Below are 20,568 nucleotides of genomic sequence, written 5' to 3'. Positions count from 1 at the left end.
ACAGCAGCTGTCATTCGTTTAATCAATAAGCGGTAATTCTTGGTCGTTTTGAGATTTGCGGAAGCATGGAATCGTTCAGAAAGCTTCAAAATGATATTGCTTTTTGGTTAAATAATCGTATCCACGAAACTTGCCGCATCTTTTGTCAAATACAGCACACTGAAAACACTGACATCAAAACTGCGTAATAATTTCTTCATCTTTAAACGGCAGGCAATGGTTTGAGACACATGTATTAGAACTGTGTGGTAGACGAACATTTCATCAGAGCAAATTTTAAACAATAATTGTCTGACTTGAGAAATTATCATTCTATGACACTGAGATTACTTTATGTAGTTGACACCACCAGAGTGAAAGTTTAAAATTGCCGCTATTTTGATCAATAAAGTCCTTAATACAAGATGTTCGCCATTGCAGGTTCTGTCTCTGTGGAGTGTGGAGTAGTTGACTGTTACTAGAAAAGGGCAAGGAATGATTCGTAGAACTAGGGCATTACTAATTTGTTTTTAATATATTGTTGTACAGCATTAAACCTGGAAACTGTTGCGAAACACTTGTACGCATGTGCGCAATCGCAGATATTGATTTGTTGGTGTATGTCACTGTTATATTCAGAATCGCGAAGGAAGTCCGCTGTTGAGCGAATTTTTTCTTAGGCCAAGAGTTGTGTGCAAAATAACAAACCAAGAGCATACATAAATTACCTGGTAAGTTGGATTTGTGTATATAAATGAAATTAAGATCTGTAGACTTCGTGCGGTTAGATGAAACTGGAAATTATTTTCTTTTTTCACACACGGAACATTTCAAAAGATTTTGTATGTAAATAATCTAGTTACACACACACATACACACACACCAGTGTATTTACTCGCTAATGATATTTGCCGTTTAAATAAAAAACTGATGTCAGCATGGACTCAGCAGTTCACAAACACTATACTAGAGGTAGGGTCAAAGCCCCAGTTTTGGCCACTGCCTCACTTATAGCCACTTTGGTGTAATTAACGAATTTTTAAACTTCTTTTGAATATCAGCCAATCTTACAATAGCTTAGTATAAACACGAAATGTGCTATTCAATTTGATACAGAAGCATTTTTTGTTCTTGTTCTGAATCATTTTTGTGAAAGGATGTGTGTTGTTGCGTTTCCTAGAGGTTTTCTTTAAGCAATGTACAATAGGTGTTTCATATTCAACATGTATAAATAAAACATCAGAAGAAACTTAATGTGTTAGAGTTAAGATCATATATTATGGTTTCATTTTTACAATTTAAATATGATCTAGTCCAAAACACGCCGTTCAACTTCTGTGGCCATTAACAGGTACATATGTAGTCGTGGTTCCCTGTTATGACCATTAGTAGAGACATGTGTGTACTGTTTTGGCCACTTTTAAAAAATTATATAAACATCTATAATACCAATTTGGTCTAAGTTCTAACTAGGCTAATTTTATTTATGTAGGTTATTTAAAAGATTTCTGGTTTTATTTTTTTATATCAAGATGGACCTAATTAAGTCTTGCTTGATCTCATTATTTTCTGTCTCCTTGTAACATTCTAAAATATGCAGTATGTATCATGAAAATAGAACATTTTTTTAACTCATGGTTTTTGAATCAACCATGAAATAGAGTAGTTCAGTACTCTCCCAACAAAGCTAAAAATGCACTGGACTCTATTGTGAGAGAATGAAGGTTGCTACTGCAAGTAAGTTTTACAGTGGTGGAATAATATTAAGAAATAAAATTTCTGGCCCATCTCCACTGTGACCCACATTCAATCTTAGTGGGAAAAAAAGTTGGTCTGAAAATTGGGCTGGTCCAACATAGGGTTTCCAGTTACTAAGGAAAACCTCTATGTATCCATGCAGAAATGTATTGAAAAGGCAGATCAGTGGAGTTCTAAGGCTGCATCGCTAATAACTAACCTGTAAAAGGTGGTGGGTAGGAGTTGCTAACTCAATCTGTATATCTTGTTTTCATTTCAGGAGGGGGGAGGGTGGTGGTGGTGGTGGTGGTGGTGGTGGTGGTGGTGGTGGTGGTGGTGGTGGTGGTTACATGGTGATGTTTAGAGTACAAATAGATGTACAAATTAATTTGCAATATGAATGTAAAATGACTAGTTACACATCATGATGATTTATCATGCAAAATGATCCATGGAACATGAAAGTAACTAACCAACTAACATGGAAAAAAGAGATATTTGTCTTTTTTAAGATGCACAAAGTTTTGTCAAGATGCCGAGTATTATTAGAGTCGGGTCGACAGAAGCGTCCGATCCCACGCGTCGGCTTTGACCCGTGACGTAAGGGTGTTGTCATGTGTGACGTCATGACGGCGTGGAGTTTGGTTTGAGTCTGGCTGTCTCCAGTTCTGTTTTATCTTATTTTATTTACTTTTCTGATCTGTTCGTTCTATCTCGTGAGTTTTTTTTTTTTTTAATTTAAAAACGCTTATTACTTATTTTAATTATCTGTTTCCTCCAATTTCTGTTTTAGTTTATTATATTTATCTTTCTGATCTGTTCTTTCTATCCCGTGAGATTTTTTTTTTAAAAAGACAAAAAACACTAATCAGCTACTGAAGCATCTTTATCTTCTATGGGTTGCAGGGGTTACGACCCCTGGGGAGGTGGTTGGGTATTCATGCATGGCTGTCTTCACTTACACGTTGTAGCTACGCAAGACGTCAAAATTTGTTTATATTTAGTTTGCCCCCCCCCCACCCCCCCACCCCCCCCACCCAAAACACCCCATTTGCCGCACTTGTCCCGTTAGTGTCATTAGGCTTCTTGTGGAAAGTGTGTGTGTTTGTTTTTGTTTCCGCCATATTTGTGATGTCGTGGGTCAAAGCAGACGGGCAGGATCGGACGCGTCCGTATTTCCTTAGAGTCAACACAGTTGAATAAGTAATAGTGAGTAAAATACATTGAGTGCCGATAACTGTATTTGCACTTGTAGGTAAAAAGGTAAAATACATCAAACACAGCAACCAAGGAACATTACATTATACACATAAAACTCTAACTCAGAGTGTCCAATAGTACCAGAGAAGTTTATTGTATTCCACATGATGCACTTTGCTGATGTCTCACATGAAATATATTGTTTACACAATTCCAACACCTACTCCCCCCCCCCTCCCCCTTAACATATATTTTGTGGCGTGCCATCACAGAATAAACCAAGTAACCTCACAATCTTTTCAAACTTATCTTTGTGTAAGGGTTTTGTCAGAAGGTCAGCCAACATGTCTTTTGTGCGCAGGTAGTCCACAGCGATGTTCTGTCGCTCTGTGTCGTCCCGAATAAAACGGCGCCTTATATCAATATGTATCATTGTAGCACTAGTGACATCATTTTTAGCTAGGTTAATGGCTCCTTTATTGTCACAGAAGATCATTAAAGCAGCAGCCAGTAGTGGAGTGCCTATCTCCCAATTCACTCCCCCAGTCCGCATCGCTGTAACCTTCTAGTTTTGCATTATTTTCTCTGTGGTATCTTAATTCATGGTTTACTTATATCTTAGATATTGGAATATCCTTTTCACAGCTTTCCAGTGCTTTTCCTTTGGGTCTTGGCAATATCTGCTCGCTGAGTTTGTGGCAAAAGCAATGTCAAGTCGTTACATTTGAGACAAATATAACAGGCTCCCTACTACTTCTAAATATGGAACATTCTTATCACATTCCACAGCTGTCTCATTTACATTTAACTTCACTCCTACTTCCATTGGAGTATTTATGTGTTTACAGTCACTCATGCCAAATTTCTTTTAAAATTTTTTCTATGTATGATGATTGATTTAGGCTCAATTCTTGTCTCTCTTCATCCTTGGTGATCTGCATATCTAAATAATGTTTAAATTCTCTCAAATCATGCACCTTAAACTTGGTTTGCAGCTATTTCTTAAAAATTCTGATTTGCCTTTAGTTTTCAGTCAGGATAAAGCAATCATCCACCCATATTGTCATTATTTTATCATCCCTTCTCTTCCCCTTTTATAGTGTATACTGGGATCTGCCTGAGATTGCTTCATACTCATATTTGAGTTTTATATAGACATAGATTCCAACAATGTGCACTCTGTTTGGTCCATAAATACTTTTTTGCAAACACCAAATATTTTCCCTTTCAGATCTGGTTTTCAAGGCTTCTCTTGATGGAATGACATATGTCTCCTCCTCCAATTTCCTATTTAAATATGCTGTTTTTACATCCATATGATGAAGTGTTAAATTTCGTTTTGCGGCCAAGGCTAAAAAATACCTCAAATGAGGCATACTTGACTACAGGTGAAAAAGTTTCTTTGGAATCTACCTCTTGTTTTTGCAAATATTCTTTTATTACAAGTTGTGCTTTATATGTTGGTGATGAATTTTCAGGGCTCTTCAATTCAAAAGTTTCGTTGTGAGATAGAGATTCCAATTCCCTCTCCATCGTTTCTTTTCATTCTTGAGAGTTCGGGCCACTCATTGCTGCTTCTGCTGTTGCTGGCTCATCATTAAAAGACTGACCTGCATACATCTCAAAATACAGATATTCTTTCAGTTTTGGTATGTGAGAAGAACGTCTTACATTGTTATCTTCCTTTTGTTTGTCCTCTGAGTCATTGTCGTCATAAATAGTCCCCACTTGCCCTTGCCTATCCTCTTCCTGTTCTTCACTTTCTCTTTCTTCACATAAGGTTTCACTCTTGGAACTAGGTGCAGTTAACTTAGTAGTAGTTGTCCTCTTCAGAGTCCTTTCTATATTCAAAGAATACTACATCTCTCCTAGTAACTATCCTTTCATTCAATGGATCCATTAATCGGTAGCCCCTTGAATTCTCACAATAGCCTACAAAAATATGCTTTTTAGCCTTTGGGTCCCATTTTCGCTGTTTTGGAATGTGTGCCATTGCATCACATCCAAAAACCCTTAGATTGATAGGATCAGGTTTCCTTCCTACCCATATCTCATAGGGGTTTTTCTTCCTTAATGCTTTTGTAGTTGCTTTGTTGATCAAATATACAGCTGTTGATACTGGCTCTGCCCAATAATCTTTTGATAATCCAGCATCAGTTATCATCGACAATGGTCCTATTAGCCTTCTCAGCAACCACATTTTGAGATTGGCTGTACCTTATGGTAGCTTGATACCCAATTCCCATTTTTGCCAGAAGTGTCTTCAATTTCTGGTTAATATATTCTCTCCCATTATCAGACCTGATGATCTTAATCTTCTTTCCCGTCAACCTTTCAACCATGTTAAGATATTCCTCAAAAATGTCACTCACTTGGTCTTTGGAACTAAGAAAATAAACATGAGTATATCGTGAATAATCATCAATAAATGTAAGAAAATAACAACTCCCACCTGTGCATTCACACTCCGTCAGGCCACATATATCTGTACGGATTAACTGTAATACCTCTGTAGATTTGCTAGTCGTAAAAGGTAGCTTCACTTGTTTTCCTTTTATGCTTATCTCACAAGGGTCCTTGGATACACTACACTTCAGTTTTCCCTTTACCATATCTCTTATTAAAGACAGACTCTTTCTGTTTAGGCATTGAAGTGTGCAGTGCTATAAAAAACCTTCCGCTGAGTATAATGAAGGACTAACATTTTTATGTTTACTGTCAATGGTTGTTGTTGTTGTGGTCTTCAGTCCTGAGACTGGTTTGATGCAGCTCTCCATGCTACTCTATCCTGTGCAAGCTTCTTCATCTCCCAGTACTTACTGCAACCTACATCCTTCTGAATCTGCTTAGTGTATTCATCTCTTGGCCTCCTCCTACGATTTTTACCCTCCACGCTGCCCTCCAATGCTAAATTTGTGATTCCTTGATGCCTCAAAACATGTCCTACCAACCAATCCCTTCTTCTAGTCAAGTTGTGCCACAAACTTCTCTTCTCCCCAATCCTATTCAATACCTCCTCATTAGTTATGTGATCTACCCACCTTATCTTCAGCATTCTTCTGTAGCACCACATTTGGAAAGCTTCTATTCTCTTCTTGACCAAACTAGTTATCGTCCATGTTTCACTTCCATACATGGGTACACTCCATACAAATACTTGCAGAAAAGACTTCCTGACACTTAAATCTATACTCGATGTTAACAAATTTCTCTTCTTCAGAAACACTTTCCTTGCCATTGCCAGTCTACATTTAATATCTTCTCTACTTCGACCAGCATCAGTTATTTTGCTCCCCAAATAGCAAAACTCCTTTACTACTTTAAGTGTCTCATTTCCAAATCTAATTCCCTCAGCATCACCCGACTTAATTCGACTTCATTCCATTATCCTCGTTTTGCTTTTGTTGATGTTCATCTTATACCCTCCTTTCAAGACACTGGCCATTCCGTTCAACTGTTCTTCCAAGTCCTTTGCTGTCTCTGACAGAATTACAATGTCATCGGCGAACCTCAAAGTTTTTACTCCTTCTCCATGAATTTTAATACCTACTCCGAATTTTTCTTTTGTTTCCTTTACTGCTTGCTCAATATACAGATTGAATAACATTGGGGAGAGGCTACAACCCTGTCTCACTCCTTTCCCAACCACTGCTTCCCTTTCATGCCCCTCGACTCTTATAACTGCCATCTGGTTTCTGTACAAATTGTAAATAGCCTTTCGCTCCCTGTATTTTACCCCTGCCACCTTCAGAATTTGAAAGAGAGTATTCCAGTTAACATTGTCAAAAGCTTTCTCTAAGTCTACAAATGCTAGAAATGGAGGTTTGCCTTTCTTTATTCTTTCTTCTAAGATAAGTCTTAAGGTCAGTATTGCCTCACGTGTTCCAATATTTCTATGGAATCGAAACTGATCTTCCCCGAGGTTGGCTTCTACTAGTTTTTCCATTCGTGTCTAAAGAATTCGCGTTAGTATTTTGCAGCTGTGACTTATTAAACTGATAGTTCGGTAATTTTCACATTTGTCAACACCTGCTTTCTTTGGGATTGGAATTATAATATTCTTCTTGAAGTCTGAGGGTATTTCGCCTGTCTCGTACATCTTGCTCACCAGATGGTAGAGTTTTGTCATGACTGGCTCTCCCAAGGCCATCAGTAGTTCTAATGGAATGTTGTCTACTCCCGGGGCCTTGTTTCGACTCAGGTCTGTTAATGCTCTGTCAAACTCTTCACGCAGTATCTTATCTCCCATTTCGCCTTCATCTACATCCTCTTCCATTTCCATAATATTGTCCTCAAGTACATCGCCCTTGTATAGACCCTCTATATACTCCTTCCACCTTTCTGCCTTCCCTTCTTTGCTTAGAACTGGGTTGCCATCTGAGCTCTTGATATTCATACAAGTGGTTCTCTTTTCTCCAAAGGTCTCTTTAATTTTCCTGTAGGCAGTATCTATCTTACCCCTAGTGAGACAAGCCTCTACAACCTTACATTTGTCCTCTAGCCGTCCGTCCGTAGCAATTTTGCACTTCCTGTCGATCTCATTTTTGAGACGTTTGTATTCCTTTTTGCCTGCTTCATTTACTGCATTTTTATATTTTCTCCTTTCATCAATTAAATTCAATATTTGTTCTGTTACCCAAGGATTTCTATTAGCCCTCGTCTTTTTACCTACTTGATCGTCTGCTGCCTTCACTACTTCATCCCTTAGAGCTACCCATTCTTCGTCTACTGTATTTCTTTCCCCCATTCCTGTCAATTGTTCCCTTATGCTCTCCTTGAAACTCTGTACAACCTCTGGTTCTTTCAGTTTATCCAGGTCCCATCTCCTTAAATTCCCACCTTTTTGCAGTTTCTTCAGTTTCAATCTGCAGTTCATAACCAATAGATTGTGGTCAGAATCCACATCTGCCCCTGGAAATGTCTTACAATTTAAAACCTGGTTCCTAAATCTCTGTCTTACCATTATATAATCTATCTGATACCTTTTAGTATCTCCAGGATTCTTCCAGCTTAAAAATACCCCTTTCGTTACTTCACCATTTTCATTGATTACTCTTGCTCCTTGCATGTCAACAATGACTATTTCCCTTCTTGACAATTTCCCGTTATGGCAGTAGGTTAATCGCAATATTTTTTACATAATGAACATCATGTACTGTAACCATATCGGGTTCACCATTGACACTGCCATCAACAGTAGATATTCCCATATGAGTCTTATCTTTAACATCATAAAGAAGAGATTTGTCTTTAACAGTGTGCACAGATGCACCTCAGTCTAAAATCCATTCCAGTTGACGATTACCCACGTCTCCAAGAGAATGGAAACATGAGATTGCCTTACCTTTATTATTGGTCCCCCCTCTCAGGGCTATCAGCAATATACCTCTTTTTCTGCGTGTCTGACCTTGGGTGTTTTTTTCCTCTCTCTGCACTGAGATACAATATGCCCCTTTTTCTGACATCTATAGCACCTCACTGATTTCTTCTCTTTGTTTCTTGAATAAAGAGCAGATACTTCTCAAATACATGACAGCTTGAAGTACTCTTTACATCCTGTAGGATTTTCACTTTGACACTGTCGCCCTGTCGCCCGTGATCGTTATACCTGAGCTTTCCACTCCCATAATCATATGCATATGCCTTTCGGGCAGACCTGCCAACAGTAGTGACCCTATCCTTTCGTCAGCAGTCTCAAACTCAATGTTTCTCAGTCAGTTCGATGTGGCTATTGTTTTGTTGACGTATTCGTCTACACTCTTGCATTTGTCCAGCTGAGTGGTAATTAACTCATGTAATAATCCTACTTTCCTTGTAAGACCTCTATCCTCAAACGCACTTTGTAAGTTGTCCCAGACTTCTTTCGCTGTCGCAGATTTTTCAACGTGAACATAATTCGCTGGGTCAGCTAGTAATATCAACTTTGATTTTGCTTTCCTATCCTTACTTGAATAATTCTGATCTGTGGATTTCATTGCTTTCCTATCCTTATGTGAATAATTCTGATCTGTGGATTTCATTGTCTCATCCACCACATCCCATAGGTCGTCCAAATGTAAATACGCTTCTACTGCAAATTTCCGTGTTGCTTAGTTTTCGTGACCCATAAGTCTTTCAATCTGTGGAATTTGTGCCGCGTTCATTTTAACGGTAACTTTGATCTTCCTTGACGTAAAGAATAAGACCGAAGAACAGTACAAAAGAGTTGCGTTCGTAACTCATACTTCACGCAAGTGCACTACTTGGAACTTTTACAATACTTTCTCACTATTATATTATGTATATACTTATTCTAAATGCATCCCTGTGTCCATAACCTATTAGAGTCAACACAGCTGAATAAGTAATTGTGAGTAAAATACATTTAGTGCCAGTAACGATATTTGCACTTCCAGGTAAAATACATCGAACACTACAACCGAGGAACATTATATTATATACATAAAACTCGGAGCATACAGTAGCACCAGAGAAGTTTATTATATTCCACATGATGCACTTTGCTGCTGTCTCACATGAAATATATTGTTCACACAATTCCAACAAGTATTAATGGGGCTACAGCTTGTATTGCTGAAGAGAAATAAGAAATTGGTTCCAGGAAGTATCTAAAACTCTGAAAGATAAGGATATATTAAATGACCCTAACAGAGTTTTTAATATGGATGAAACCTCTTTTTTCTGGCTCCAAAAGGAGAATTGGATCGTTTTTAGGCAAATTATCACAATATATTGTGTTAATTGTCTTTCTACCCATGGGTACATTGCGTAACTAACAAGGAGGTACTGAATAGAATTGGGGAGAAGAGAAATTTGTGGTACAACATGACTATAATAAGGGACTGGTTAGCAGAACACATTCTGAGGCATCAAGGCATGACCGGTTTAATTCTGGAGGGAAGCATGGTGGGGGGGGGGGGGGTGTAAAAATCATAGAGGGGACCAAGAGATGAATACATTAGCAGATTCAGAAGGGTGTTGGTTGTAGTAGTTACCCAGAGGTGGAGAGGCTTGCACATGATGGAGTAGTATGAAGAGCTGCATCAAACTAGAACTTGGACTGAAGATACAACAACAACAATTGTTCCACTAGTTGCTGCAAATTTTTAACTAATTTATGCATGTTTCTCTTATGTGCTTGTATAAAGAACAAAATAACTTACTGGGAAATTGATTCTAAATTATTTAGAACACCAGTTTTGTTATAATACTCAGTAGCCTAAACTGGGGAAATAACTGACAATAGCTAGAGTTAGTGTGGCCAAAACTGAGGAAATATGCTATCTTGTATTCAGTATTTCCTTGTTTCTGTTGCTATAAAACTTAGAACCCTTGTTCCTATATAGCTGTTATGTATAGATGTTGAAAAAGTGTTTATGATATTCTGAATTAGTTTGTAAACTTTTTTCCCATAGTAAACAGATAGCCTATCTCGAATTTCGATAAAAAGGCCACAAGTGGTGCCTCAACCCTGCAGATAATTTCTGTACGGACAATGCATTCCTGTCTCGGGTTGTGAATGGAGTTTCTTATGCGCAAAGGTGTTTAGGCTGCCAGTGAACATAAGACATGAAAAGGAGAACCTCCAAACGTTTGAAAACAAAGCCAAATAATACTTCAGTAGCCACTCCTACAGTTTATCGGAATAACAGGAAACCAAAAGGTAATTTCTACTTACGTCTAATATCTGTATTAGATAGAACCTTACTTTGCCAGTATGTTGAAAGCTGATAGTAGTCTCTGTGGAGTTACGTAAATGCTTTGTCTTAAGGATTTGTATGCTGCTAAGTTAGTTGCATATTCTATAGATCGTTTGAACAGTTGTTTTATCAAAATGATATGGAATAATATGGTTTACAGGATATGTATACATGGTTAATGTTAACATTAATGAACATTTTATTTTTTTAGTCCTACTTCTATAGCTGCATTGAAATCTGGGGACATTTTTTAGAGGCTACCAGTTTTTAAATATAAATTATTCCCTGGAATAGGAGTTGTCCAGGAGAGATGATTTTAGATTAGATTTACAACTTGCTTTGCTACCTGTCAGTCACGTTAGGCTGTTGGGTAAGTGCTAAATTTTTTTTATTTCTGCGTATTGAACTCCTTTCTGAGCTACTACCAGCTTCAACAACGGGCAATAAAGTCTTTTTCTTCTCTAGTGTTGTGTGTGTGTGTGTGTGTGTGTGTGTGTGTGTGTGTGTGTGTGTGTGTGTGTGTGTGTGTGTGTGTGTGTGTGTGTGTGTGTGTGTGTGTGTGCATGCTGTAAATCTTATCAGATGGTGATGGCTTATTTATTAGTAGTATCATTAGTGACTGTATGTATTGTGATGGTGCAGTTAAAATGCACAACTCTTTGAAGAGGTGCCTATGTGATGATTGTGGGTGAAGACTACATATTGTTCTTATGGTTCACTTTTTTGTGGTTAGTACATTCTTTCTAATTCATGAGTTACTGCAGAAAATTATTCCACAAGAGTGGGTTTGATTTGATATTTTTAAATTTGATCCTGTTGATTACATATGGTACAAAGGGTGTACTAGTAGCATAGGGCAAGCCAAGTGAACTAATACAAAATTATGTGAACATTTTATATACCATACAAATACTTTTCTATTAATGATTGGTTGTGGACAATGTTACAACCTGCATTTTTAATGGTATCTGTTCAAGTGGATGCTTAAATAGTAAAACAAATGAAGTACCCATTTTTATTCCAGTGCTACAAATAAATTAAGTTTACATTTTGTCATTATGATTTAAATTAAAATACAATTTTTATCTTCATTATATAAGTAAGGTAGAGTGAATACTTAATAGTGTAGAATAAGTGGTGGTGTACATTTTATTGTTATAATTTATGTTAGGAATACACATTTGTCTTCATGACATAACAAAAAAATTATTGTACGAAGTTTTTTCTTTTTTAATGTAAGTAGTTTCATCTATTTTTACTCAAAAGGATGCCTTATTACTCTAGAAATTCATTCATTTTATAATAAGTTTCTCTGAAGAGTGATTTTAGTTTCCTTCTGAAAACCTTTATGTTACTAATTTCCTTTTTTAAATTGATGGGAAGCTTGTTACATACTTTTATTTCTCAGTTACTCCACCGTCGACTTTTGTGAGAGTTGCAGGTCTTGGTGGAAATTTTCCCCCGTCTTTTGTTATGCTTGTGAATGTTAGTTTTTTTGTTTTATAATAATAATTCCTTGGTGCTGGGTACAAACATCGTCATTGCGTGTATGTATATTGATTGGTAATAGCAAATATCCTGAGAATCTTAAATATCTCTGCAGGATGTTCTGTTACAACCCCACACATTAATCTCGCTGCTTGTTTTTGTAGTTTGAAAGACTTTTTCAACCCCTATAGCATTTCCCCAGAAGATACCATAAGAGAATACAGAATGGAAATTTGCAAAATAGGACAAAAGCAATATTTCTATCAACAAGGTGAGAAATAGTGCTCAGGGCAAAACACGCTGTGCTAAGTTTTTGAACAGCTGACTAATTTGCTCTTTCCAGCTTAGTTGATTGTATGTGTGGTTTCATAAATTTTTTGGTTGTTGATCTCCATTTCAGGAACTTGGAGTTTTTTTTATTATTATTATTATTTACTCTCCGAAACTGTATAACGTTGATTTTTGAAAAATTTAGAATTAGGCGATTTGCTGTGTATCGTTTGCGAACTTGGTTAGAGACTGTCAGGGCTGTATCCTGCAGTGTGGAACTGGCCCTTGATCAGAATAGTCGTATCATCCGCAAACATGACTATTTTTAGTCTGTCGTGAACTGTAACTGACAGATCATAAATGTAGATTAGGAAAACCAGTGGGCCAAGGTCGAGCCCTGGGGGACTCAAAGTCTGCTTCCATTAAGATGACTCTCTGCTTCCTGTTGAGTAAATAAGATTCTGCCATGTCAACGATTTACCCTTGATACCATAGTCTGGAAGCATTTTTAGCAATATGTTACGATCAACACAGTTGAAAGCTTTGGCAAAGTCACAAAAGATCTCCCCCTGAGATTTAATTCATCTAGAGTTTCAACTGTTAGACAAAATATGGGCCGTGCAGAGTGGCCGTACAGTCTGAGGCGCCATGTCACGTATTGCGAGGCCCCTCCCGCTGGAGGTTCGAGTCCTCCCTCGAGCTTGGGTGCGTGTGGTGTTCTTGGCATAAGTTAGTTTAAGTAGGCGGAAGTCTAGGGACCGATGACCTCACAAGTTTGGTCCCTTAGGAATTCACACACATTTTCTAAATATAGCTCTCTGTGGAGAATCCCTTACAAAAGACAAAGTGTGTAGGTATCAGTAGGCCATTTTGTGTCATATGGCCATAAATTGTACGATAAACTAATAGTAAATTTCTTGCTCCACTTTTCTGGATGGGCATGCTTCAGCCTACCTGCAAATGTCCCAATTTTCATTGATTGGTTTCATACATGCATGATATTTGACTGATTAAGTCTGCATGTGACTTTAAAATCCTAGTTGATATTCCATCGTATCCAGAAGACCCAGAGCTTTTAAGCAACAATCAGTTATAGACAAATTTATTATCTGGATAGATCAAAAGTTCTACTCACAAAGTGGGGGCAGAACACACACATAAGATTGTTGTAATTGACAATCTTATGGAGCCAGTGGCTCCTTTAGGCAGAATGGTTGCATTGGATGATATAGTGCTTTTGAAGTGAAGTGCTATATTTGTTGTGTTTTGCATGTGATAGTAGTTCTATGGCTTCTGTGAGAAACTGTTTATTATGGTTCCCTGTTTTTCCAGCTACAGTGAGAAAAAAGTTGTTAAAGTCAGAGGCAGCAACTTTCTGGTTATCCTTGGCTGAACCACTACCAGAGGACTTGTTCGCATTTTATGTTCCTATTTGTCTCACTTTGTACAATGTTCCATATAGTTTTTACTTCATTGTTGACTTGTTAATTTCTTCTGCATAATATATTTGTTTGGTCTTCCCAGTTACACATGTTAGAATTTTATAGTATTCTTTGTTATGTAGTTTCACTGCTAGGTTTGTACTAGCCCTTTGTTCTATGTCTTTTTTTTTTTTAAGCACATGATATTTTGATGCCAGCTGTTATCCTTGGCTGAACCACTACCACTCTTCCTTCCACAGCAGGTTGATTTCATTTTAATCTGTCTTTGGGAGAAGCAGGTTTCAAAATGTTTGAGAAATAAGGTGAGAGATGAATTGAATTTGTCTTTCATTGTAACTGCCTGGTAAACTTCCTCCCATTGTCGATGGTGTAAACTGTTCCTGTACAAGCTAGCGGATTCCAGATTTATTATTCTGACATGGTTACCAGGTTGTGATCTTTTCTCTCTCTCTCTCTCTCTCTCTCTCTCTCTCTCTCTCTCTCTCTCTCTATTCGTTTAGTCGGTTCCGACTCTTCGTGACCCCATGAACCAAATCGCGCCACTTTTTCCTGTCTTGCACTTTCTCCCGTAGACCTTCCAGGTTGGAACACATTGCTTCTGTGATGCCATCGATCCATCTCATCCTCTGACGTCCTCTTCTTCTAGTTCCTTCAATCTTCCCCAGCATTAATGTTTTTTCCAGCGAGGCATGCCTTCGCATTGTGTGTCCAAAGTAGGTCAGCTTTTGTTTTAAGATTAGACCTTCCAGGGAGAAATCTGGTTTAATTTGCTCCAATATTGATCTGTTGGTTCTCTTTGCAGTCCATGGAACTCTAAGAAGTTTCCTCCAACACCACAATTCGAAGGAGTCAATTCTTCGCCGTTCAGCCTTTCTAATGGTCCAGGACTCACATCCATACATCACAACTGGAAAGACCATAGCCCTCACAATACGGATCTTTGTTGCTAGTGTTATATCTCTGGACCTTATAACCTTGTCAAGGTTTGACATCGCCTGTCTACCGAGCAACAGGCGTCTCCGGATTTCGTGGCTGCAGTCACCGTCAGCAGAGATCTGGGAACCGAGATAACTGAATGTGGTCACTACCTCCATGGTTTCTCCTGCTATATCCCACGAATTGGTAGGTGTAGTTGCCATAATTTTCGTTTTCTTCACATTCAGCATAAGACCGGCCTTTTCACTTTCGTCTTTCACCTTCAGTAAGAGTGTTCTCAAATCTTCTTCACTTTCTGCCAACAGGATCGTATCATCCGCGTACCTGAGGTTGTTTACATTTATTCCAGCTGTTTTAATTCCTGTTTCTCCTTCATCTAGCCTCGCATTCCTCATGACATGTTCTGCATACAGATTGAATAAGTACGGTGACAGTATGCAGCCTTGCCGGACCCCTTTCTGAATCTTTATCCATTTTGTTGTTCCATACATAGTTCTCACCGTGGCTTCTTGGTCAAGGTATAAACTCCGTATCAGATGAATGAGGTGATCTGGTACACCCATGTTTTTCAGTACGTTCCATAATTTGTTGTGATCGACGCAGTCAAAGGCTTTGGCGTAGTCAATAAAGCAGAGGTACACATCTTTCTGGAATTCTCTCGCTTTTTCCATAATCCACTGAATGTTAGCAATTTGATCTCTAGTTCCTCTTCCTTTCCTAAATCCAGCTTGTTCGTCTGGCAGCTCTCGATCTAGATATTGGCGAAGTCTATTTTGTAAGATTTTCAACATAACTTTGCTAGCATGTGAAATAAGTGCGATTGTTTGGTAATCTGAGCATTCTTTAGAACTTTTCTTCTTTGGAATGGGGATGAATACTGATCTTTTCCAGTCTTCTGGCCACTGCTGCGTGATCCATATTTTTTGACATATTGAGTGCAGCACTTTCACTGCATCCTTTCCAGTGACTTTCTGCTGGTATTTCATCATGTCCACTAGTTTTGTTATCAGCCATATTTTCAAGGGCCCACTGGATTTCGCTCTCCAAAATATCTGGCTCTAGTTCTAAATTAACATTAACATCAGCAGTAGGAGCCCTGTCATGATGCAGTTCTTTCTTGTATAGGTCTTCTACATATTCTTCCCATCTTTCCTTAACATCCTCTGCTTCACTCAGATCTTTCCCGTTTCTATCTTTTATCATTCCAATTTTTGCCTGGAATTTTCCTTTAATTTCTCTAATTTTCTTATAAAGATCTCTTGTCTTCCCCATTACATTACTATCTTCAACTTCCTTGCACTGTTCATTAAAGAATATATTTTTATCTCTTCTAGCTAATTTCTGAAAATCTTTATTTAATTCAAACATAGCTGATCTATCTCCCTTGATTTTTGCTTTCCTTCGTTCTTTTGCAACTTGCAGTGCCTAAACTGATAGCCATCTAGCCTTCTTACTGTTCCTTTTCTTGGGAATGTGTTTCTCTGCGGCCTCCTTGACAGTATTAGCTACTTCTGTCCACATCTCTTGCGAGCTTTTGTCCTCCAGCTGTAATACATTAAATCTGTTTTGTACCTCTGCAGCATAGTCGGAGGGTATAGAGTTAAGGTCGTATCTGAAAGTTGGGATACTTTTTGGTACATTCTGAAGTTTCAGCCGAAATTTTGTAATCAGGAGCTCATGATCTGATCCGCAGTCAGCCCCAGGTCTCGTTGTAGCTGACTGAACCGCGCTCTTCCACCTCCGATTACAAAGTATGTAATCAATTTGGTTCCGGTGTTGGCCATCTGGCGAAGTCCAGGTATATAGGCGTCGTTTTGGTAGTTGAAACAGTGTATTAGTAATTATCAATGAATTTTCAATGAATGATCTTTTACTGTTTTCCTACTGGAGAGTTTGAAGGTTGTCAGTTGACCATTGTGATCAGTCAGACCATTTATTATTTCTTGTGTTTTTATGTAATTGTAGTTTGTGGCATCCAGGAACACATTACCAAACAAGGTCTTGCAGTGCCCATATACTCTTGATACCAATGAGACCATCAGGAGTAGATTGAAAGTTGACAACAATGAATCCAGTTGTTCATTAGTTTTACTATTTGAAAGAAAATTAACATAGTGATCACCACATACTACATAGTGTAATGTGACTGTTATTCTTATTAAATTTTTAAGAACTAACTCTAGCTACGAGAGAAACTTCCTAATATTTCCCATAGGTGCCCTGTAAACTGCAATTATTTTGAGAAACTGAGTTTCCGGTCCTAATTTGACACCACAGTATTCAAAATGTTGTTCAGTAAAGTACTGAGCTACATGTATGGTTTGTGATATACGAGTATTGTGTATATAAATTGCCACCCCATCTTGGCTTAAGTTGATCCTACAGTGTATTGTGTGTATTAAACTGGGGACCTAGAAACGTTGGAGAAGCTTTGTCCCGCCGTAGCCCTCAGTGGTTCACAACCCCACAACAGGCCACAGCAGTCCACCCACCCCACCAGCGCCCCACACCAAACCCGGGGTTATTGTGTGCAGTTCGGCGCCCAGTGGACACCCCCACCCACTGGAACGTCTCGTACCAGATGAGTGTAGCCCCAAATGTTTGCGTAGTAGAGTAACTATGGTGTATGCGTACGTAGAGATAGTGTTTGCGCAGCAATCGCCGACACAGTGTAACTGAAGTGGAATAAGGGGAACCGGCCCACATTCACCGAGGCAGAAACCACCTTAAAAACCATTCACAGGCTGGCTGCCACACCGGGCCTCGACACTAATCTTAGAAGCTAGATTAAGAAAAGGCAAACCTCTGTTTCTAGCATTTGTAGACTTAGAGAAAGCTTTTGACAATGTTGACTGGAATACTCTTTCAAATTCTGAAGGTGGCAGGGGTAAAATACAGGGAGCGAAAGGCTATTTACAGTTTGTACAGAAACCATATGGCAGTTATAAGAGTCGAGGGACATGAAAGGGAAGCAGTGGTTGGGATTGGAGTGAGACAGGGTTGTAGCCTCTCCCCGATGTTCTTCAATCTGTATATTGAGCAAGCAGTAAAAGGAAACAAAAGAAAAATTTGGAGTAGGTATTAAAATCTATGGAGAAGAAATAACAACATTAAGGTTCACCAATGACATTGTAATTCTGTCGGAGACAGCAAAGGACTTGGAAGAGCAGTTGAACAGAATTGACTGTCTTGAAAGGAGGATATAAGATGAACATCAACAAAAGCAAAACGAGGATAATGGAATGTAGTCAAATTAAGTCGGGTGATGCTGAGGGAATTAGATTAGGAAACGAGATGCTTAAAGTAGTAAATGAGTTTTGCTATTTGGGGAGCAAAACAACTGATGATGGTCAAAGTAGAGAGGATATAAAATGTAGACTGGCAATGGCAAGGAAAGCGTTTCTGAAGAAGAGAAATTTGTTAACATCGAGTATAGATTTAAGTGTCAGGAAGTCGTTTCTGACAGTAGCCATGTATGCAAGTGAAACATGGACAATAAATAGTTTGGACAAGAAGAGAATAGAAGCTTTCGAAATGTGGTGCTACAGAAGAATGCTGAAGATTAGATGGGTACATCACATAGCTAATGAGGAGGTATTGAATAGAATTGGGGAGAAGAGGAGTTTGTGGCACAACATAACTAGAAGAAGGGATCGATTGGTAGGACATGTTCTGAGGCATCGAGGGATCACCAATTTAGTATTGGAGGGCAGCGTGGAGGGTAAAAATCGTAGAGGGAGACCAAGAGATGAATACACTAAGCAGATGCAGAAGGATGTAGGCCGCAGTACGTACTGCGAGACGAAGAAGCTTGCACAGAATAGAGTAGCATCAAACCACCTCTCAGGACTGAAGACCACAACAACAACAACAACAACAACAACAACGGGTAATATTCAGTTAGAGAGAACACATCAGCTAAAGTTTAATCTGTGTCAGCAGTTCCTTGAACAGAAAGCAGTAGTTCTTCTTTATTTAAAATGCTTCTTATATTTTGGTTAAATATTTTTAAGCTATACAGGTAATCTGTTGTCCATGTGACAGGTTTCGTAACTTTAGATTTCACCTGAGCTAAATTGTTATTAAAGGGTGCAAAATTTAATCTGTAACTTTCATCCTCTAGTCTAAAAAAAGGCTTTCTTGGAGAGTGTTAACTACCACAGGAATCTGTCGTAGCAGTATGGTGAAGGACATTTAATCCGTAGTTCCCAACCCCCATTTCTCTATGGCGTATTTTGTGGACCTCTTTTTCCAAGAGGAAGTCCTTGTTCTTGTTTTCCCCTATCGATTTGGCTGAACGTGTAGTCGTTTTTAACTACTTTTTCATATTAGTGTTCCAAGGTTCTGATGTGGGCATGTATGTCCTAGTTGCTTTTGCACCCTAAAATAAAACAAAATAATACTACAGGAATATGCTGCAGCAGCAAATAATCACTATATCCTTTTTTTTGCGGTTGGGGATATAACATTTTTTATAACTTTTTTTGTATCTGACATGAGAGAATTAAATGTGATGGTTTAGACTATTTTTTGAGTTTTGATCTTTCCCAAAGCCATTCAAATGAAGACCATGTGTGGTGTGGAATCATAGGCCAATGCTATGGATTCCCAGAACATTCCCATTTGTAAACTGATTGCGTATGTTCGAGAGCTGTTCATTTTGCAGCTCTGATGTCTGGGTTCACACATGACCAGGGAGGTAAATCATACCAGTGCGGAATGTTTACATATACGAATATGCATACATTTAATAGAGGGAAACATTCCACGTGGGAAAAATATATCTAAAAACAAAGATGATGTAACTTACCAAACGAAAGTGTTGGCATGTTGATAGACACACAAACAAACACAATCACACACACACAAAATTCAAGCTTTCGCAACAAACGGTTACTTCATCAGGAAAGAGGGAAGGAGAGGGAAAGACGAAAGGATGTGGGTTTTAAGGGAGAATCATTCCAATCCCGGAGCGGAAAGACTTACCTTAGGGGGAGAAAAGGACAGGTATACACTCGCGCGTGCACACACACACATATCCATCCGCACATATACAGACACAAGCAGACATTTGTAAAGGCAAAGAGTTTGGGCAGAGATGTCAGTCGAGGCGGAAGAACAGAGGCAAAGATGTTGTTGAATGACAGGTGAGGTATGAGCGGCGGCAACTTGAAATTAGCGGAGGTTGAGGCCTGGTGGGTAACGGGAAGAGAGGATATATTGAAGGGCAAGTTCCCATCTCTGGAGTTCTGAAAGGTTGGTGTTGGTGGGAAGTATCCAGATAACCCGGATGGTGTAACACTGTGCCAAGGTGTGCTGGCCGTCCACCAAGGATAAACCCTGTGGCTAAAAATGCCTTGGTGCATGGCCAGCACATCTTAGCACAGTGTTACACCGTCTGGGTTATCTGGATACCGTATTTACTCGAATTTAAGCCACACTCGAATCTAAGCCGCACTCGAAAAATGAGACTTCAAATCAAGGAAAACAAATTTTCCCGAGTCTAAGCCGCACCTGAAACTTGAGACTCGAAATTCAAGGGGAGAGAGAAATTTTAGGCCGCACCTCCAAAGTGAAACAAAGTTGGTCCATTGTAATATGAGACACAAGTTAGGATGAATGAATGACGATACAGGTACAGTAGTTTGGTTCGAGTCTTAAGCTTACCAGTTAAGCTTTACCAGGTAGCCATTGCTACGCGTCAGGCATGCCTGTGTAGTGCTACATATATTCGACGAAAGAAGTTAGTTGTGGCGGCACCTACCAACAATTTTCAGAACTTCTGCTTACTTTGCACTCGATTCTAAGCCGCAGGC

The 20,568-nt window shown here is 38.8% G+C and overlaps 1 protein-coding gene across 2 annotated transcripts in view; it reads left to right on the top strand.

The window, feature by feature from the left end:
• The first annotated feature begins 27 nt into the window (after window positions 1-27).
• The window catches only part of LOC126213216 (uncharacterized), a 49,467-nt gene continuing 28,926 nt past the window's right edge, over window positions 28-20,568 (top strand). Inside the window, exons 1-2 of one of the 2 annotated variants that reach the window (XM_049940856.1) lie at window positions 29-710; window positions 10,332-10,579. In XM_049940856.1, coding sequence (XP_049796813.1) covers window positions 10,486-10,579 — 94 coding nt within the window. In that variant the 5' untranslated portion in view covers window positions 29-710; window positions 10,332-10,485. Of the gene's footprint in view, window positions 711-10,331; window positions 10,580-20,568 lie in introns of both variants that reach the window. The other variant, XM_049940857.1, reaches the window with a different exon arrangement.

This window comes from Schistocerca nitens, chromosome 11, assembly GCF_023898315.1.
Source record: "Schistocerca nitens isolate TAMUIC-IGC-003100 chromosome 11, iqSchNite1.1, whole genome shotgun sequence".
NCBI classification, from domain to species: Eukaryota; Metazoa; Arthropoda; class Insecta; order Orthoptera; family Acrididae; genus Schistocerca; species Schistocerca nitens.
Note: the sequence above shows the minus strand (reverse complement) of the source record. Positions and strands in the feature narration are given on the sequence as shown.